This window comes from Oryctolagus cuniculus, chromosome 4 (assembly GCF_051225735.1).
Source record: "Oryctolagus cuniculus isolate XC-2025 breed Fujian yellow rabbit chromosome 4, ASM5122573v1, whole genome shotgun sequence".
Lineage (NCBI taxonomy): Eukaryota > Metazoa > Chordata > Mammalia > Lagomorpha > Leporidae > Oryctolagus > Oryctolagus cuniculus.
Window position 1 is genome coordinate 172,841,937 of NC_142870.1, and position 22,280 is coordinate 172,864,216.

Below are 22,280 nucleotides of genomic sequence, written 5' to 3' on the forward strand. Positions count from 1 at the left end.
GTTGATAAGTAGGTCATTTCCTCCAGCCGCCTCCCCTCTGGCACACACACACACACACACACCCCATTACACTAAAGAGATATGGAAACTAAGGCTCAGCGCTATACACTCAAAGTCCGGATTACTTCCCATCCCTTGAATGTTAAGGGGCATTTTCACAGCCTTATTCAAAGAGGTCTGTTGAAAGAACTTAGCAAGCAGGAAGCTTCCAAAAAGCTTTGGAGATCTATTAACAATTCCTTTGATCAGCAATAGCTTTCTTTACAAAGGACCCTTAGAAGCTAGCGGGATTAATTATGCAGCAGTTTGCTTCAAAACATTTTCCTTTGATTAGTTTTAATCCCCTGTCCGTATAGCTTGAGAAAAAGCATGAAGAAAACACCCTGCCTCTGTGGTCCACCTTCCCATGGGTTTCCCCAGGCCCGGCAAGGAGGTTGCTGGCTTCGCAGAAGCAGTGTCCAGGATTCTAATTCAAACCAGTTCTTCATTACTTGTTTCGCTCATGTCCTAAAAAAGGAAACACACAGTGCACACAGGTGCTACTTCTTCCAGCCAGGGGTTATGCCAAATTCCTTGAGGAGTATCTCCAAGCCTTCCGAGAAGGAGACACAATCCCTACTCTTTACTTCTAAGGCCGCAGTCTCCTTTCATTCTTCTAAATGATCTCAAGCATGTCCGAGTGCTCCAGTAGCTTTCACATGATGCCTGGATACAGCTCAGACATGGATGGGGAAAGTTACCGGTCTTCACCTTTGGCTTAACTGCTACAAACTTCCCTGTAACAAAGTAACCAGCACAAGGACAAGTAAAATCTGGCTGCCTATTACAGCTCAAACTGCCAAATAGTAATGTTACTGGCTGCCCTCAATAATTGCATTTCAGTATGACTGTATGTGATCCTAATTTTCCTGGAAGAAAATCAGAGAGAACAGGACATAATACAAATTCCTAGAAACGGTCTTCAAAAGGCTCAGTCACATCCACTTGAGGATATTACAAAACCCAAAATTACCTCACTTCACACTACAGTGAAGAAATTTTTCCCAAAAAGAAAAACAACAAATTCAGAGTTGGAAAACGGATGCCTGTCTTTAGCTTGCACTGAGCCTGTAGCTCAAGTGTTAAACTGTCACCCAAACGCAGGTATTTTAATGATTCCATTGGCAGATGCCCTTGGTTCTTGTCCCCCTCCAGTGGACAGTTCCTAAATTACAGATGTAAATGTTCATGACGTGTTTCTGCAACACACACTTAGCATCTTCAAAGCACAGAAGTAAAATAAAATGAAATTTTAGTTTATTGGTACAGGGCTGGATGCTCATAGAATTTTTTCCCAATTGTAGCATTCCTAAAACTGCTAGGAAGAATAATTAAAAAGAAATTTCTAGTAAATATGTGGCTGAGCTGGATAATTCCTTCAAGTCCAGAAATGACAACAAAGCATGAATCCAAAGACCAACACGCACGATGGCAGTGTTTAATCTGTGCATCCTTGGGCACTCAGCTTGCGTAATAATAAGTCTCAGGGATGAACAACAGAGGAAAAAACCTGGTAGGCAGAGTGTTTAGGTGAAAGACTAGATGAGAAACACTTTAGAAAAACGCTGCTACCCTGAAAGTCCCTGTCATGTCACAAGGAAAACAGTACCTTGCAGAGGAATATGTTGCATCAGCCTTAACACACGAGTGGAGAAGAAAAGAAATCAGGGGAGGGAGAAAAGAAAAAGAGAGGGAGACAGGGAGACAGAGGAAGGGAAGGAGGAAGACAGGACTGATGGAGGGAGGGAGAAATGGAGATGGGAGGGGGAGATGGAAGAGGAGGAAAATCTTATTTGAGTTTAGGGCCTAAATTCATAATACTTGTATGGGAAAAGTAAAGTAAAATGAAATTTTAGTTTAATTTCATGTAAAGCAGTCCAAGGGTGAAAAGATCACCAGGCAGAAGCAAATTTAAACCATCTGTAAAGAGATAAGACATCAAAAGCTTTCCAAAAATAAACTTTCAAGAATCATGAGCTAACTATCAAAAATTCACTGATCACATGAGAAAATAAACCACCAGGAGCAGAGCTAGCAAAACAACAAATTTTATAATCAGATTCTCAGAGACTGTGTATGCTGTAGTTTTCAAATGAACATACACTATATAGTTGTATATGCTTAAATTACAAAAAAAAATGGACTTGCAGACATAATAAAGGAACAGTATACTATTAAAATTAAACAAAGATTTGGATAAAAAACAAATAGAATTTCTAGAACTTTTAAGTAGAAACAGATTAATGTATTTAATACAATATTAGAAAAAGCTGAAGAACGAATTAACACCAGGAAATACAGAACCAAAGAAATGAGAGTATATCCATGGAGACAAAGCAGTGGGACCCATGAGAGTTTAAGAGACATGAAAATAAGTGAAAAGGTGAGGCATGGATCTAATTCACATCTTAGAAGTACACAAAGAGATATTGAGAGTAAAAAAAAATTTCAGACATTCAGGAAGACACTGGCTGAGAATTTTGCAGAACTGATTGATGATATAATTCCTTTACTCAGAAGTCTATACCTAAATACATCTTAGTGAAACTGTGGACTTTCAAAGACAAAAGAAACATCTAAATACAGGCTAGGAGACAGATAACCTACCAAGAAATGAGAATTATATTGATAGATTCTTCTTACAAATTACAAGACAAGAAAGTGGCAGTAGAATGCTGTCTTCAATATGCTGAAAGAAAAGTTACTCTAAACCTAGAAACAAAGCAGAAGCAAAACTATCTTCCAAGAACATATTTTTCAGACAAAAACTGTATCCCCAGTTTTTTTTTTTTTTAATTAAGATTTATTTACTTGAAAGGCAGCATTAGAGAGGGAGAGACATAGAGATAGTTTTCCATACACTGGTTCACTCCCCAAATGGCCACATTAACTGGAGGCTGAGCCACTTTAGCTAATTCCAAAGCCAGGAACCTGAAGTTCATCTGGTCTCCCACACTGGGCAGCAGGGCACCAAGCACTTGGGCCATCTTCCGCTGCTTTCCCAGGCACTTTAGCAGGGAGCTGGATCAGCAGTGCTGGACTGAAAGCACTCAGAAGTTGGCAGTGCCACAGTGTCACAGGTGATGACTTAACCTCCAGTACTTTTAAGATAGACCCACGCTTGGAAACTTTCCACAAAATACACTTCAAATAAGAAAATGAGACCTCAAAGGAAAGACTGTGAATCAAGATTGTCGCTCCCCGTCTTTCGTGGAGGAACGACACAGGACCCTGCGCTGTTCTTTTGTCTGCTCGGCCCTCCCCGGATTTGCTGCTGGTTCTTCCCGGGTTGGCTACTGTCCCTTCCACCTCCGTGGAAGGGCGGTTCCCCCTGGCCACTTTCCCCACTTCCGCAGGGGAGCGGCACACCGCCAGCCGGCTCTCTCGGGGGCTGCACAGGTGTTCCTTCAGATAGATGTTCCTGGTGCATGTTGTCTCTCTCCTCCTTAGATGTTCCTGGTGCATGTTGTCCCTCTCCTCCTTTATAGTCCTCTTCACCAACCCCAACTCTGCTACCCACACGCCGAGTACGCTGCTCTCCTCCAATCAGGAGCAGGTCCTACAGTTTATTGGTTGAACTGGAGGCAGCTGTGTAGAAGCTGCTTCTCCCTTCTCAGCGCCATATTGTGGGAGAGCAGATGCATAGAATAAGTCTTAATTCCAGTAACTTAGTCTAGTCCGAGTTGCTCCCCACAAAGATGAAATAAAGAGCAAAAGCAATGGCACACATGTGCTGAAATCTAAGTGGAAAATGACATGTTTGGGGGGTGGACATTTGTAGCAGCAGTTAAGATGTAACTTGGAATGTCTGCATCCCACATCAGAGTGTCTGGTTTCAACTCTCAGCTCAGCTTCCTGCTAACGATCACCCTAAAAGGCAGCAGATGACGGCTCAAGCCGCTGAGTTCCTGACACCCATGGGGATTTCTGGGTTGGGCTTCTGTCTCCTGGTTTCAGCCTGGACCAGCTCCAGCTTCTATAGGCATTTTGAGGAGTGCACCAGCAGATTCAAGATGTGTGTGTGTGGGTGTGTCTGCCTCTGTTTCTCTTTCAAATAAAATGAAAATAAGTAATCTTTTTAAATTTAAATAGCATGTTTTTTAAAGTTGTTAATATAACAGTATCTAAAATACTGATGTTTATGTGGGAAATAGCCATTCAAATATTCTTAAGCTGTTTAAAAAGATATTAATGATGTCATTCCACTTTAGACTTTGTTAAGATATGCTTTATAAAATTTCCAAGACAACCACTAAAAGAAGAAAACGTAGACTTAACTTTGCAAACTGGAAAGGAAACAACATTGAGTGATGAGAAGAAGAAAAAGGCACACAACTCCAAAGACAGTGGGCAGGGAGGGAAGGTGGGGGATCAGAAGCAGAAGCACAGGAAATGTGGGACAAATAGGAAAGTACAAAATGTGGGGAAGGGACTCAGTGTATCAGCAGTGAGAATCACTGCAAACCAACTGAACAGACTCGATAAAAGACAAAGTTTTTCAGATGAGACTTTTGAAATGAGAAGCCTATTGTTAAAAACTACCTAAGAAGTCAGCTAAAGAAAGTCGAAAATAAAAGTTTTTTTTTTTTTAAGAAGTTACCACAGGAAGAAACAAAGACACAGGTAAAATAAGGAATTTTTCAGATATAGAAGCAAAGAGGTGAAAGTCATCACAGGCAAATCATAAGCAAAAAAAAAAAAAAAAAAAAAAAAAACTAGCTGTACTAATGAGTGAAAAAAATGGACCTTAAGGACCAAACAAATCATTCCTACAGCAATGTAGTCACCTCCATTTCATGTGAAGAAGTTTCTAAAGCTTCACCTGATTACACATAGCCCAACATGCTAAAACTCAAGAAGAAACTGAAGTATCAGGAAACTTGGCTTTCTCCTTCACAATGAGAGATTTCACGTTTCTCAATCACTGGCCAATCAGATAGATAAACAGATTCAGCACAGATACTGGGGATCTGATGACACATTTGATGATCCCAATCCAGTTCACTCTCAAAGAAGGCTCCATCTGGCAACTGGAGGGCTCCCATTCCTTCTGAGAACACAGAAACAATTAGAGACATTCATCACCTATTCAGCTATGAAGCAAGCTCCATAAATTCCAAAGAGTATCAAACAGAACACATCTCTCTGGCCACAGTACAAATGAAATAGAAATAAGCAGTCTGAAGATAAGAAGGAAAACTAATAATTTAGTTGATTGACATGCACTTTGAAAAAGTTCAAGTGTCAAAGGAAATTCAGAGGGAAATTGAAATATATTTAAAACCAAGCAATGATGAAAACACTACATATTTTAAGTGTTAAAGTGATCATATGGATAAGATTAAGTGTTAAAGTGATCATATAGATAGAATTAAGTGTTAAAGTGATCACGTAAATACTATTAAGTGTTTGGTAATAATAGACAGAAATAAAAAGGAGTGAATGTTCCAACATGGGAAGCAGTCCACACAGCAGACTCACAGAATGACAATTGCTTTAAGTAGCACTCTGACCTCAGAATCAGCCCTTAAGGCAATCTAGCCTGGCTGAAAAGTCCATGAGAGCATTTCAGGCATGGAAAGCCAAGATACTATGGCAAAAAGTATCCTACATGAAGGACCTCTGTAATTGAGATCCCAGTGGAAAGAAGTGGTCATCAAAGAAGGAGGTACTTTTCTCTGAAGGGAGGAGAGCACTCCGCTTTGCTTATGGCCTTGTTTAAATACTAAAGGTTTTTGTGGATTCAAAAGGCTCCCATAGTCTTGGCAGCTCATGTCAAGAGCCTCAGGTGATCACTGACATCATACATTATAGTGTTAATTGTTAAATTAAAAATAGGAGTCACTGTGCACTAACTTCTCATGCAGGACCTCTATCCTCAAAGAGTTGTATTATGAGAGTTAACAGTAAAACTTGTTCTCAAAGATTTACTTTGTTTTAATGTATTAAGTGGAAGATATTCTTATGTCTCATAAGTTATCGTTATGTCTAAGTGCTCGCAAAAGATGTATCATTCTTGGGTTCTTCTTTAAAGTTAATTAAGTTACTCAAAAAAAAAAAAAAAAGAAAGAAAGAATGCTTAAAAAAAAGGAGAAGTTAAATCAACTTCAAGATGCCATGACTTTGAACAGCCCTTGTCTCAACTGTTGAGGAACATTTTGTTTTTGTTTTTCATAAAATTTGTTGAACTCTTTACTTAGTATAGAGTTAATCTTCTCTGTATAAAGCTAACTGAAAATAGATCTTAGTAAAAAATAAGAGTGGGAATAGGAGAGGGAGGAGGAAGAGGGGTAGGAGTGTGGATGGGAGGGCAAGTACAGTAGGAAGAATCACTGTTCCTGAAGTTGTATTTATGAAATGCATGGAGTTTGTATTCCTTAAATAAAAGGTTTCTTCGGGGAAAAAAAAGCTTGTGGGAATGGTAAATTATAAAAAAAGATGCATAGTTGTCAAAAATAGTTGAACCAAATAAACTTAATTCCATTAAAAAAAACCTTGTGGGATAATACTAAAGCTGGAGTATTTAGCTTCAAAATTATTATATTAAAACAAGAAAATCTGAGGCCAAATTGTGGACCATCAGGAAAAGTCAGCACTTGCAACACCAACATCCCACATGGGTGCCAGTATGTGTCCCAGTAGCTCCACTTCTGATCCAGCTCCCTGTTAATGGCCTGGGAAAAGCAGCAGAAGATAGCTCAAGTATATGGGTCCCTGCCACCTATGTGGGAGACAGGATGAAGTCCCTGGCTCCTTGCTGTGGCCTGGCCCAGCTCTGGCTGTTTGCAGTCATCTGGGTGGTGAACCAGTGGATGGAAAATCTCTCTATCTGTGTGTCTTTCTCTCTCTACCTCTTTCAAAAAAATAAATCTTTTAACCATGAATAAAATTATAAAATAAAAAATAAGAAAATCTGAGAAGTTATCATCTGAGCACCATACTTAAGAAGCCAGAAAATGAATGAGAATAAACACAAATAAAGCAGAAGTGGGGTGAGAATTAAAGATAAGAACAGAAATAATGGGATTATAAAGATAGATCAATAAATCCTCAGTGATTTATTTTCAGGAAATAAAATTTATAATCTAACAATTTTAATATCAAATAGATGAAATAGATGAAACAAACAGAATAACAAGAAAAAGGGAGAATATAACAGAAATTGAAAGAAAACTAAAAGAATGTCATAACCAAATTTGTGCCCATAAATTCCAAAATATTTTTTAAGTGGGCAGACACCAAGAAAGGCATTAATGACTAAAACTTGACTCAAGAAGAGATAGGGATGGAAAACTGGAGTTTTTTTTCTAATCCTTATAGAAACTGAGCCAATATTTTATATTTGGCACACACACAGACACACACACACACACACGCACACACACATAATACCAGGACTGAACAACTTTAGAAGTAAAATCTACCAGATATTTAAGGGGTAGAAATGTTTCCAGGTTACATAAGCTGCTTTAGAGAAACAGAAAGCAACAAGGAGGAAGGGCGGCAGCATTCTCTTAGGTGGTTTATGAGGCTGGTCTCATCCTGCCTGACTTCAAAACCAAACAAGGAGGGAGTGAGTACGGAAAATCACTGGCCCGTCTCCCTCTGGAATATACGCAGAAATCGGAAGCAGAATCAGTCAGCTGAATCCAACACTGTATCTTAAAAGGTAACGCACAACAGCCAAGCTGTGTGTACACCAGGGACTTGATTTGCAACTTGCTGCATTACCAGGTAGACAAAGACACACAAACACTCAGATAACAACAGCAGTGGACGGGGACCTCAGGTCTGCAGAAAGAGAAAGTACACGGAAAAGAAAAGGAAGAAACTCCTCCTGGGATGTGGCAAAACATTCCCTTCTGCTTCTGTGACATTAGAAAAAATGCTGGCAGGGAACGCCTTTGGTGCAGCAGTGAATACACCGCGTGGACACCTGAGTTCTGTACCAGAGTGCCTGAGCCTGAGCCCAGGTTCTGCTTCCAGTTCCAGCTTCCGGCTAATGTGCGCTCTGGGAGGCAGCAGCGGCAGCTCACAGGTTGGGTTCCTGCCACTCATACCAGAGGCCCAAATGTAGTTTCTCAACCCTGGCTTTGGATTGGCCCTGCTCCAGCTGTTGTGAGCATCTGAGGAGTGAACCAGCAAAAGAAAGAAATATTTTCTCTCTCTCTGACACTCTGTCTTTCAAATAAATAATTTTTTAAAAAGTTTTTTTAGGCCGGCACCGTGGCTCAGTAGGCTAATCCTCCACCTAACGGTGCCGGCACACCGGGTTCTAGTCCTGGTCAGGGCACCGGATTCTGTCCCGGTTGCCCCTCTTCCAGGCCAGCTCTCTGCTGTGGCCCAGGAGTGCAGTGGAGGATGGCCCAGGTGCTTGGGCCCTGCACCCACATGGGAGACCAGGAGAAGCACCTGGCTCCTGGCTTCAGATCAGCGTGGTGCGCCAGCCTCAGCACGCTGGCAGCAGCGGCCATTGGAGGGTGAACCAACGGTAAAGGAAGACCTTTCTCTCTGTCTCTCTCACTGTCCACTCTGCCTGTCAAAAAAAAAGTTTTTTTGTAAAAAGAGGTATGTATATTCTTTACATACTTATTGTAAAATTAAACACCAAGACATTTTCAATAAAAGAGCTTAAGGCAGTCAAAAAAGAGCTGTACGATACACCTTTCTTTTTTCACCTTCCCTCAAGTCAGTCTAAGAAATAACTGGAAGGACAAGGTCTCAAAAATAATTCTTTTGACCTACCTCTTTCACAACCATCTATCTGAAAACACATTTGGGGTCAGTTTTTCAACATAGTTCACAAACACAGTGTACATTTTCAACTGTATGGCCAGATCGATATTCAAGAAGAAGCTAAAACAGAGGGTGGCAGTGTGGTTGCAGCTGACCCGCCACCTGCAATGCCGGCACCGCGTACAGGAGCATGGGCTCCAGTTCCATCGCTCTGCTGCTGGCCCAGCTTCCTGCTAACGCTCTGGAGAAGGCAGCAGGTGATGCCCAAGTAGCTGGGTTCCTGCATGCATGCGGGAGACCCGGATGGGGTTCTGTGCTCAGAGCTTCCACCTGATCTATCTCCAGTCACGCAGCCACGTGGGGAATGAGACAGGCAAGGTCCACAGAACAGAACCTTGATTTCCTGGTCACCCACAAACCGAAGCTCCCCCAAAGATTGCCTCTGGGCCTCTGAGGGATTATGGGATCATACCCATAAGCTCTGAAACTGTGAGCTGAGAACAGTGTTCATTCTCAAAGCATGGTGACTGGATTCCTAATGCACCTGCCTTCTCTTGTCTCCTTCAGTGTTTTCATACCCAGAAAACGGCGCAGACGATTTCAGAGACCAAGCAAAGAACATAAACCACCAGGTATCTATGGATGTCACAGACAACAGAGAACATAGGAGCCCTTGTATAAAATTGCAGGCCACCATCCAAGGGGGTCATGAAGTCCACCTGGTGTTTCCCAGACCAGCATTTGTAGATTATAGGATAGGATGACACAGTGTACCATGCCACAGATAGCATAGAATAAACAGAAAATCACAGTGCATAAAAGGTAAAAAGGAAAAGTATTGTACACCTTTTTGTTTCTCACATGTACCTGCACACTGCATACAAAATGATATATAAAGGCACTTCAAAAATTTCCTAGAAAGTGGAATTAAAAGTTAATTTATCTTGTGCAAAAAAAATTGAGATCCATGCATGTTCTTCATAATACGCATTCTTCATGAGTTTTTTGAAGCCTCTTTATATACTATTTGTCTATTATAGAATTATATTTTGTGACTATATTTTATAGCACATTTATTTTATATCTTCATATACATAATTTAAAGAGTAAAACAGTATAAGATACTACAGCTTTGAATAGCCAAGCAAATCATAAGTAAAAAGAATACCTATTCCTGTATGCAACATTTATATTTATATATGTATATAGCATATTATATTATTATATAGTTAAGCATATTATGCAATTATATAGTACTGAATATATTGTATAATGTTAGCTTATATATTACAAAGTATAAATGTCTATATAACATTAACATTTATTTCATTAGTATTAACACATGGTATTTGTATGACACTTGAAAAGTTCTTTTCTAATCTGCATATTGGGGGCAAGGACAGAGCTTCACCTAACAGAGTTGTGAAGTTCAAGTGTGCATGTAACACCTTGCCTAGCACAGAGTAAGCTCTCCATAATGGTAGCTTTGATTGTCATTATTTCAAAGCTTCATAGCCGGTAGAGGGTGGTACTACGATATAAACTAAATCCATCTGATGCCAAAATCCATGTTTCTTCTGGCTACCTAAGTGAACTAATTGCCACATGAATGTATCTGTTTCCTTTGATGGGCTAGACACCAACTTTAAGGCTAATTAATAAAAAGTCAGTCTCAGGAAGTAGAAGTGTTTGCCACTGTTCCCATGTCCCTCTTTCTAGAATCTTTCCAATCCCAAACGTGTACTGTTTTCCATGACAAAAAAAAATGTGTTTGAAGAAAATTATAGCATTTCTCACAAAGAATTTCAAATAATTACTTTCAAACGGTTTGTCATGAAATAAAATTCAGTTACTAAATTAAACATAGACCTGCGGTTCAAAGGTTTGATGACAATCAAGTATTTTAACGTCTAAGACCCAGAACTGAAATCACACGGCAGTAACACCTCCATTTTCTGTTTTCTTCTGTCCCCTCTCCATCCCTTCCTTGTTTCAATTTCCTTTTATTTTCTCTTTCAGGGACAGCTTTCCAAAGACCCATTACAAATGAACACCTATGTTGCCTTGTACAAGTTTGTACCACAGGAGAATGAAGATTTGGAAATGAGGTAAAAACATGTATTAGAGGAAAAAAAAGAATGACAGAACATTTTAAAGTCTGTGTTTTCCATGTGAAAAAACAAAGTCCGTTGTGCGCCCTTCCCAGTGTTTTGCTGCAGTGACTCTCAAACCAGCCTGCAGGGCTGGTTAACCACAGACTGCTGGGCCCTGTCCCCAGATCCGCTGACTGGGCAGGCGTGGGGTGGGGCTGGAGACTGCATTTCTAACCAGTCTGCAGGCGGTGCTGAGGCTGCTGGCTGGAGGAACGACACCTTGGGAGCACAGCTTCAGTTCATGGTCAACAGAAGTGCAAATGTGCACTTGGCATCCTGTGGGATCCAACAGGGAGTCAAAAATCTACTGAATTCCCAAATAAATGTTGATGGGGGAATCAGACTAAAAGCATGGGGGCCAACTGGGAACTATCCTCCTCACGGTAGTCAGTCAAACACTGGGAGGGCAAGGTGAGTTGTGTGGCCCTGCAATAACTTAAACCTTTCTGGCTTTTATTTTTTTATTTCTATTTATTTATTTGAATGGCAAGAGAGACAGAGAGATAGATGGACAGAGAGATTTTCCATCCACTGATTCATTCCCTGAAAAGAATGGCCAAGGGTACGCAGAGCCAAAGCCAGGAGCTGGGAACTCCATCCAAGTCTTTCACATGGGTCTCAGGGGCCCAAATACTTGAGCCATCACCTGTTGTCTCCCACAATGGCAGGAAGTTGGTTTTGGGAGCAGAGGAAGCGCTCAACTCCCGGTACAACATGGAATGGAGATGTCCCAAGCGAATCTCAACGCCCCCTGAGCCCTTCTCTTGATCACAGTCTGGGTGGGGTTTAGCTACAGTCTGGAGTCCATATCCTACTTGCTGTGTGACCATTCACATACATCAGTTGCTCTTATTTCCTCATTTATCAAAGAATAACAGCCTCCTTTCCTTACGGAATAGAGGGGTTTGTGAGACAGAAATGAAGACTGCCTACAATGCACACACCACACGGCTCATCATCACAGACTCTCAGTAACAGTCCTCACTGCTGTTGCAGTTCCTAGCACACGATGCTATCACATGGCTGATGCACGCCCACGGCCTCGTTCAAGGAAAAGGCCTCACTCTACCCAGGACTCCAAAACGAGGTGGGAGTTCTCCTCGTCACTGAGTACGATGGCCAGGCTGGACTCACTGGCTGGAGCCATCAGCATCACCCAGTCAGTTCTGGCATCCTGGGTGCTGGAGGAGGAAGTGGCATTGATCAAGTGGACCCTGTTTCTTTCAGACGTATGACAGGTCCTGTGAGTCAGAGCCGAGCCGGCCCCGGCGTCACTGCTGGCGTGGCCCCTCGCCTTGGCCTGATGAGCTACAGTTACCCTCTGATGTTGAAGAAAAGGATGCTGCGTATTTACTTTGCCATGACTATATCTTACTGAGTCTTCTGGAGATTGTTATCTGGATGTCTGAAAGATAAGATTTAAGAATTTTTATTGTACTGGTCCTGTACGTTTATAATAGAAGATGCCTCCGGAGGCATCAGATTCTTAAAAAAGCAATTCCAGTGACACAGAGAATATTGCTGGGATCCTGAGGAACCCACTCTGGCGGCCTGGTGTTGATAATATCTTTGTGTGCTTATTTTAGTTGATTGCAGGCCATCAAACGTCGAGGTGTCTGGTCACGAACCAAACGTTTGCAGTCTGCTTTGAGACAAACAAGACTATTCATTCCCAGGGGTTAAATGTCTGCATCACATAGCCTGTGAGACTGGAGTGATAAATCACACTTACATTTTTTTGCCAAGAGATTGTAGGTTCCCATTTTCAAAGCCAGGCACTTGATTCAGAATGTGTAAGGCAATGCTTTAGGGATTTGGTATAATTCCTTGAATGAAGTGGGGCTTTGTGAATTACCTTCTCCTCGAATATAAGGCCAAAAAAGAATCCTTTTAATAAAATACCATTCTTGGCTGGCGCCACGGCTCACTAGGCTAATCCTCCGCCTTGTGGCGCCAGCACACCGGGTTCTAGTCCCGGTCGGGGCGCCGGATTCTGTCCCGGTTGCCCCTCTTCCAGGCCAGCTCTCTGCTGTGGCCAGGGAGTGCAGTGGAGGATGGCCCAAGTGCTTGGGCCCTGCACCCCATGGGAGACCAGGAGAAGCACCTGGCTCCTGCCATCGGATCAGCGCGGTGCACCAGCTGCAGTGCACCTGCCACGGCGGCCATTGGAGGGTGAACCAACGGCTAAGGAAGACCTTTCTCTCTGTCTCTCTCTCTCACTGTCCACTCTGCCTGTCAAAAAAAAAAAAAAAGAAAGAAAAATACCATTCTTATCTACCCACATCCTCATCCAGGGGAGCGCCCTGGGTACTGGTGCAGGAAAGAGAACACAGTTGCTGAGAACACAGGAGTGTTAGGAGTGTGAGCTCCAGGGCGCAGAGGCCAGCAGTCATAAATCAGAACGGGGCATCACGGCTTCAGCAAGCATGCATGATCGTCTGCTCTGTAAAACGGGCGGCTTATTCTGCCAAAGGCCAGTGGTCTTGACTTTACTTACCTGATGGTAAGTAAGCACAACAACCTGTCTACCGTCTCTCCACTCCTTGGACTGAATGTTACCACTGCCCAGGCCTCAAGCCTGCCATGGTATTTGATGTTCTATTCCTATGTGTTCTCTTAGCCTAAAATCTACTGTACCAATCTCCCACCTGGACTGGTGTAGAAGACCCTACCAGTGCTCTAGTCCTGCTCGCCCTTTCGGTTCTGCTATGGGCAGAGAGAACACTAAGGTGGTGGCAGAGTGTTCTGAGTTCCATCTAAATGTTGGAATTCCTCAAGACAGATTTACACCCCAGATCCTCTACTTTCTTATTTTTTTAAGATTATTTTATTATTTTTTATTTTTACTTATTTATTTTTTTTGACAGGCAGAGTGAGAAAGAGACAGAGACAAAGGTCTTCCTTTTGCCGTTGGTTCACCCCCAAATGGCCACTGCGGCCAGTGCACTGTGCTGATCCGAAGCTAGGAGCCAGTTGCTTCTCCTGGTCTCCCATGGGGTGCAGGGCCCAAGCACTTGGGCCATCCTCCACTGCACTCCCGGGCCACAGCAGAGAGCTGGACAGGAAGAGGAGCGACCAGGACAGAATCCGGAGCCCCGACCAGGACTAGAACCCGGTGTGCCGGTGCCGCAAGTGGAGGATTAACCTATTGAGCTGCGGCGCTGGCCAGATTATTTTATTTTTTGAAAGGCAGAGTTACAGAGACACGGGGTGGGGGGGTATCTTCCATAGCTGGTTCACTCCCTAAATAGCTGCAATGTTCAGAGCTGTGCCAGCTGAAGCCAGGAGCCAGGAATTTTTTTCCTTGGCTCTCCTATGTGGTGGCAGGGGCCCAAGCACCTGGGCCATCTTCTGATGCTTTCCCCGGTGTATTAGGGAGCTGGATGGGAAGTGGAGCAGCCAGGACTCAAACAAGTGCCCATATGGGATGCCAGCACTGCAGGTAGCAGCCTAGCCCACTGGGCCACAACACCGCCCCTGTTCCCAGCTCCTCACATTCCAACAATAGAGCTTATTACCTAACTTTCTCAGTTTCCGTTTCCTTATCTTGAAAATAGGGATAAAAAGGCCTGCCCTTGTAGAAAGGATCTGATTAAATACCAATGTCTGGTACACGCCAGAACTTAATCATCTTAGCTCAGATTGGTTCTATTGCCTCCTTTGCAGAATTAAGAGAAAGAGAATATGAGCTCAGATTCACTGAGTACTTAGTACTTGGGTGTGAGTATCACTTGACCAGACCAAGCAATCACTAGCTGTGAAGCCCCGATGCATCCTGGGAGCCTCTGCTTGCTCACTTGTGAGGGGGACTCGCGATGCCTGCCTAGATCTGCTCACAGCACACGAGTCTACTCAGAACTCTCCCACCTCCTCCCAAGCCCACAGGTAAAGTCACAGCATTCACAGAGACTCTAGAACCTACATGTTCTCTTCCCGGTGGCCCTCTCTGGTCCATCCAGACCATCATTTCTTCCCCCAAAAGAACTGCACTACCCCCTGCCAAGGAGTCTGCTGTTCTTCCTAGAGTCTGCTCCCTCCCTGCTTCCCCGATGCAGTCTCCCCTGGTACCCTAATCTGGGTTAGATGCCTCGGTTATACACTTCCGTGACACCATATTTCTTTCTTTCAAAGCACTTATGCCAACTTGTATTTACATGTTTTTGAAATTATTTAGTTAATCTCTATCTCTCCTGTAAACTTCATGAGAACAAATCTGTAGTTACTGACTGGAGCATGGTCTGTTCTTGAAGCATCTACATGCCCAATAGATAAAAGATATTTTAGGAGCTGGCATTTGGCACAGCTGTTGAGACACCCACATCCCACATCAGAGGGCTTAGACTCAAGTCTCAGCTCTGCTTTCACTCCCATCTTCTTGCTAATGTGCACAGTGGGAAGCAACAGTTATGGCACAATTAGGCACCTGCCACCCAAATGGGAGATACAGATGGAGTCCTAGGCTCTTGGCTTTGGCCTGGCCCAGCCCCTGTAGTCACATGCATTTGGGGAGTGAACCAGCAGATGGGAGATCTCTTTCTCCCTCAGCCTTCCAAATAAATAAAAACTACAATAATAAAATTTATAATATAAATTTATAAATATTTATAATAAAATAAATAAAAACTACAATAATAAAATTTTAAATACATGTTATGGAGATTAAGTGAATGAATGCTGTACCTGGCATATTCAACCAGTGGACAAATCAAGTCTGTGATAATGTAATGGAGAACATACATGAAGAAGCAGGTCAAGCTGGGAGGGGCTAATCAGGGCGTATTTCCTGAGGAGGTGGGTCCTGATCCCACCATGAATAGTACTGGTCAAGAAAAAATTGGAGAAAAGGAGACCAAAGCAATCTGTATACCCATTCACAAATAACAAAGGATGGAAGGCAACGTGGAAGAAGCCCAGCTAAGCCTGTACTGAAGCACTCAGAGTTGAGGAGGACGGGCTCCGAGAGGAGGAGCTAGGTGCTGTGCCGGTAACCGCAGGGCAATGTCGCCTCTGGGAGACACCAATCCATCACTGGTCTCCACTGTATAAAAGCAGAGGCTTTCACACAGTTTCAGGGCAAAATATACTTCCTTCATAAATTCATCCACTACTGGGGCCGGCGTTGTGGTGCAGTGGGTTAACCCACCGCCTGTGACGCTGGCATCCCAAATGAGCACCTGTCCGAGTCCCATTTGCTCCATTCCCTGCTAATGCACCTGGGAAGGCAGCGGAAGAAGGCTCACATAACTGGTCTCCTGCCACCCACGTAGGAGACCTGGATGGAGTTCCAGGTTTCTGGCTTAGGCCTGGCCCAACCCTGGTTTCTGCGTGCATTTGGGGAGGAAACCAGCATATGGAAGCTCGCTCTCTCTGTCTCTGTCTCTGTGTGTGTGTGTGTGTGTGTGTGTGTGTGCGCGCGCGCATGCCTCCTCCCTGTAATTCTGCCTTTTAAATAAATAAATAAATCATCCACTCTCACCCACTCAAATCTCCGCAGCTGATGCAGACTGTGTGAACTCTCGTTCTATCACCATGGACAGAGTAGGCGAGAGCAAGGTGACAGTACAGAAAACAGCGCTGGCAGGGAGTCAGCTGAGTCATTCCGGCGCTGACTGTCAGGACCTGTACCAACTCGAGCAAGCTGTTTAATCTCTTGGGACCTCAGTTTTCCCTTTCCAGGGAGACTGTTAAAGGCAAGACCATAAATAACGTGAGATTTCACGCCCAGCACAAAGTGAAGTGTACAATATATTTTAGATACCTTCTCTTCGTGTTTTATTTCCTACTCTTCCAAACAGCCTCATTCACACTGCCTTGTCTCTACTGAGAGAAAAATGGTTAAAATCTCTCTCTGACCTTTGAGTATGCCCAGTGAGACTTTGTCTAACTGGTCCAGCAATAAGGAGGTGCTGATATCCAATACTTGTCTTTGCAGTAGCTTTTACTGTCTCTGACATGACATGCTGTCAGTGTGGAATCCCACCACTGACACCCAAGATGGAACAGCACAGTGGTTGGGGTCTCCAGACCATTACCAATGCAGTGGGGTCTGATTACATGAAAGAACCACCAGGTTCTTCTGTCAGGCTGTAGATTTCCCCAGTAATCCTCATGATCAAGTTTTGTGTTTTTCATTTAAAAAAAATCATTTATTTTGTATTTATTTGAAAGGCAGAGAGATAAAGAGACAGAGCTAGAGAGAAATTTTCCATCCAGTGGTTCATTCGCCAAATGGCCACAACAGCCAGGGTTAGGCCAGGCTGAAGCCAAGAACTGGAAACTCAATCCAGGTTTCCCATATGAGTACCAGGGACCCAAGTACTTGGACCATGATCTGCTGCCTCCCAAAGTGTGCATTAACAGAGGAAGCTGGAATCAGAAACGGAGCCAGGACTCACACCCAGGCACTATAATACAGGCATCTTAACCACTGCCCCCAAACAGCCATGCCCCCTCATTACCAAACTTTTTAAGAGACTTAGAAACCACATCTTGTGAAATGCCAGCTTAATTCACGAGCAACGCTCTTTAACATGCTACTTTAAACACAAACAGGAGAGCCCACTACAAGAGTGAGAATCCCATTATAATTAGCACTGGCATCCTATACTGCTCTGTGAACTCACATAGGCTGTGCCAAAACCTGCTTCTATCAGGGAGTATGATACACTCACGTATGCACATATACTCTCATACACAGTCAAGCCAGATACACACAATTCACCCATACATCTATACATACTGGGACATATACACACTCATGTACACTCAAATACACATTTATTCACCTGCACACATGCACATGCCCCCCCCACATTATTACTCAAATCCATTCTTAGCCTCTTGAAGAAAGTTAACCCTCATTTAGCACTGACAATGTAACATTATCCTCATTGTTTTTGGATTCAGAGCAAAACAGAGTCATCACTTATGTGTCACATGAATGCACATTTTTTAACCAATAAAGCAATAACTACTATGGTTTTGCCATAGTAATATTTTAATTAGTTAATATTTTGTGTAAATGATCATCAGATGTAAATAACTCCAGATAGATACAGATCCCCTAAAACATCTTAGAGACACTGTAAGAAAAGATCAAGAGTAAGTAGAAGACTTTCAAGGTCAAAATGCATATTTTAGTGATCCTATAAGGCCTGTTCTAAAGAATCTTTCTGACTTCCCACACCTAAGTCATTTTCATTTTTATTAGTTCTTCCAAACAGATTTATATGATAATGACCATTTTTCATAAGGGTGGGGAAAAAAGGAGAAAAAGCTTATGAGCCAAAGAAGGAAAGGAAGGAGTTGTTTTTTTCAGTATCATTAAAATCCAAAAGAGATACAACTGCTACTTCCATGCCTAAATTGGAGAAGGAGGTTAAAAAAATTCTTTCTGTAATCCCAAAGAAAGATTTTGATTCACGAATTACCAGATTCTTGGAAGCGCCAAGATTTTCCACGGGTGAGTCTGAGTGAGAGCCGGCAACCGTGTGTCTCATTAGCTAATGTTTGCAGGAGCCTCTGAAGACAGGCTGGTGATAAACTCTCTCTCTTGGATTTTCTCAAAGGACTTGAAACTGAGTTAGAAGTGATCTTAACTTCTGTGTGACTCATTTTGCGTGACGGAGCCGATCTTGGTCTCTGTCCTCAGCAGGCTCTTGTGGCCATGAAGGAACCAGGCCCAGGGATCACCTGAGGCTGCATCCCGGGCAGGTGTCATGGGTGGGAGGTAGACCCAGAGACTACTACAGCATTACAAAGGGAACTGGAGCCACCAGGGGAGGCCCGGGAAGGCTTTGCAAGAAGTGGCATCAGCACCGAGCTTCCAGAAAGAGGAGACTCCCGACGTGCCTGGGAAATCTGGTTAAGTGCAGCCACTCCGTCCTTCCCGTGAGGAAAGGGTTAGGAAAAAAATGAAAAACAAGCGAATCCCTTTAAGAAGTACAAATGTAACCCTCATCACAAAAAGACAGATGAAACATCATCAAGAAGCAGGAGAAATTTAGATAACTACATGCATTCCAGGCTTGATTCTGGAAAGATCATCTTAATACTCAGCAATGTTTAGTGAAGCAGACACCTACTGTTCCGGTTCTTTGCCTTTTTAGAGATCAGAGGAGGAGAACCAAGCCTAAGAACTCACAGGTAGAGAGGGGAGGTTCGGGGCTGGGACACAGGGAGGCTGACTCCTAGCCTACTAGGCTTTCTCCCACCCATACTTTCTACCACATATTGCTTGTGCTAGTTTTCCTGTCTGGGAGGGTTAACAATTCCATAACCCACAGCTTTAGGCAACACCCCGTGTTGACCACTCCTATCACTTCCTATAAGTCAATCGGGACTGGGAAGTCTGGCCCAAAAGTCCAGGAAGCTGTGGTCTTTAGAAAGCATCCATGAAAAGTCACTCTTGTGAATAGATACTTTTTTAAGAAGATAAAATCATGAGTCTCATATGAAGATATAATGAACTAATGTCAAAATTTTTATTGGACTCACTGATTAATGAGAGAGCCAGTAAGATACCATACTTGTCTCAAAGGTGAATTGTAGACAATGAGGGTCACTGAGGTGAATTTACAGGCAGGTGCAAAAACCAGTCGATATTCACTTATATCCCACCAGGCACATTCACTTGCATTTCTATGAGCAGCAATCGTTTACATGACTATCATTCTGAAAATTGCACAACCTTTAAAATATCTCAAAGGCATTGAAATGGAGCACAGAAGCTGAAAGAGAGGACCAGACAGGACACCCCACGATCATCTTTGTTGCCCATTTCAAAGTCTTGGAATCCCTTTGAGTTCTAGCAAATTGGTGGGGCATTTCACAGAGGAGAACACTCTGGTTAGAACAGGTAAACCATTTGTTATAAACTCTAAGAATCTCTTGGAGAATATTTATTAAAATAGGGATTCCTGGGCTCTCTCTGGATCTGGAAATCTGGGTGGCTAAATGTTCTCCTGGATTCTAATTTTTTCCATCTTTGAGAACACCTTTGACTTGCCCAAAGCTATGCAGTGGGCCAGTGGCAGCCCCCAAACTAGAATCCGGGTTTTGTAATTCCCTCTCAATGACCTGTGCACGAGTCCGTACTGGATTTTTGGCCTGTGACTTACATTCTAATGCCATTCCCCCTGCAAGGTTTTATAAACCCTCCATAAAATAAAAGGAAGCAGGAGCCCTTGAGATGGAGTTAGGCAGAAAACTCCCTTGGTGTCTCATCTCCATTCTCTAAGTACATTACTGCTTGCAAATGCATCAACTTAATTAAAACTAATGTAATTCTAATGCACCAATTTGATTTAAAAATAATCTTCACAGTCACCAGGACATCAAAATGCAATTAAGGCTATTTGAGGAAAGTCTCTGATGCATATTATGTTCTGACGCTGCACTATGTCAGGAAACCCAGGTCTTTCCGATGTCACTAACGTGTTTAGCAGCCTCCCTCTCGCTCAGATGCCTCTCTCAATTAGGTTCTGGAGAGCGTGAGCCATGACAGTTCAGGAACATTTACCAAATTCTTTCCAAATGGCCCTTTAGCCGAATACTTTTTCTTTGAGCTGGTCTGTGGACCTGGGAAAGTGCAGGCAGTCTCACAGACACCAGGCTTAAGACAAAATCAAATTGGGAAGGTCAGGAGTTCCTTATTACCTATCCATGTGTCCAGACTGTAAAAGATTCTGGAGCAGGATAATGCAACTGGGAAATGAGTCTTGTGAAAAACTAAGTACTAGATACGTGATTATGAGAGCTGCTTGGCTGGGTCCTCTTGCTCTGCCCCTTTGCTTGGTGTTTAAGGACATCTGTTTGGGCAGGGCTACTATGGTTGCTGTAAGCTTGCTTTGGGGTTCTTTTGTGCCTTATGAATGGGAATGGGTATGAAATTGTAAAAATGGCCCAAAGTATCTGCAGAGTAAAATGGGCAGCTATGATGCACTGTGATGAGTAGCAGTACTGTAAGGGACAGTTTGATTCAGTGGAGTTAGCGACGGATTAAAATCCTGTAAGTAGTGAATAAATTGGCTACTTTTATGAAAATGCCTGCTCTCGCCCACATCATTCAGTGAACACTGACATCATTCTCCAGGCCATTTGACAGACATCCTCAACTCGGACAGCACAGCAGCTGTAGTCAGCTAGCTGGCAGACCTACTAGCAGAACACCCGGTCCAACCCTTGGGCCTTACACACCTTTGTAGTCACTCCCTGGGGTGGGGTTGGTGTGAAGAGAGAAAGGAGAATTTCCAGAACACTGAATCACAGCTAAGGTCAGTGTCTAAGGCACTGAAACCAAAGAATAATCGTTTAACCAACTGGTTCTGCCAAACACCTCAAGGAATGTCCACTAGAAAGTCAACGTCCACTAGATCTTCTAGTTTGCAACTGGAAAATTACAGGCTTAGGAGGCAGTTAGCATTTTTAACTATTTATGGTCCATCAACCATGGTTCTAAAGATGTACACATAGGCTTTCTCATTTAATCCACAGAGCGACGTGGCAAAGTAAATATAATTCATATTACATTTCTTATGCATAATGTGTAAGCACAGAACTGCAACTGAGATCATTCAGATTCAGAGAGACATATGCATTAGGGATTTCTCTTTGGGATCAAGTCCATACCTGTTTTAGCATCTGCTTCTCATTCAAGGATGACACATACTGGAAGTGCCAGCTTGCGTGTCTTCCTTGTTGGAGACTGCCAGCACCCTGAGAGCAGTAACCATGTCTCAGCCACAGCTCTGAGAGCAGTAACTGTCTCAAGCTCAGAGACGACCACCATCTATTGCAGACTTAAGTAAATGCACTTTCCAAGTACTCCTGCATGGAGTCTTTAAAATTTGAAGAAGTACGCACTATAATTATCCTCACCTTAGAGATAGGAAAACTGAGACTTAGAGAAATCTTTTCACCTTTGTGCCCCAGGTACACATCCACAGCCTAAAAATACCACACACATTCAGAAAATATGAACCTGTTATACAATTTCCTTTGGCTAAATGGGCAGAAATGAAGGAGTAAGCAAAACATAATTTTTTATTCCAAAATATTCATTTGATTCAAAACACTCAGGAAGCAAAGACCCCGGAGCATCATGCTTGGACCGTGTCTTCCCACAGGGGTCTAGTCTAAGGTTTCAGGTGGTCTAGGGCAGGGAAGAAGACATTTTGTGGAAGCAGTGACCTCATCAGGAGGGTGTCATTGGCTTCACTCCTCAGAGCCTGTGCTCCACACAGGGAATGCAGAGATCCTGGGCGGGGTCCTTGGGTTAGTGCATACTCCTCCCTCCACAGAAGAGCAAACCACCTTCACAAGACATTGCAGAAGAGTTCCATGTGGCTGCCA

General features: G+C 43.1%; 1 protein-coding gene and 1 long non-coding RNA gene across 10 annotated transcripts in view; one reads left to right on the forward strand and one right to left on the reverse strand.

Annotated features, from left to right (window-relative positions):
- The window catches only part of STAC (SH3 and cysteine rich domain), a 147,026-nt gene that overhangs the window by 106,504 nt on the left and 18,242 nt on the right, over positions 1 to 22,280 (forward strand). For all 3 annotated transcript variants that reach the window (XM_002716238.6, XM_051858945.3, XM_089331308.1), the window contains 2 exons: positions 9,343 to 9,407; positions 10,795 to 10,883. In XM_002716238.6, the coding sequence (XP_002716284.3) occupies positions 9,343 to 9,407; positions 10,795 to 10,883 (154 nt within the window). The remainder of the gene's footprint in view (positions 1 to 9,342; positions 9,408 to 10,794; positions 10,884 to 22,280) is intronic.
- Positions 1 to 22,280, reverse strand: part of LOC103350379 (uncharacterized) — a 231,001-nt gene that overhangs the window by 60,574 nt on the left and 148,147 nt on the right. Inside the window, exon 3 of one of the 7 annotated variants that reach the window (XR_016232939.1) lies at positions 10,890 to 12,333. The exons of 5 other annotated variants lie outside the window; for them this stretch is intronic. This is a non-coding gene — a long non-coding RNA (uncharacterized LOC103350379). Of the gene's footprint in view, positions 1 to 10,889; positions 12,334 to 13,093; positions 22,242 to 22,280 lie in introns of those variants that run through there. One more of the 7 variants, XR_016232935.1, reaches the window with a different exon arrangement.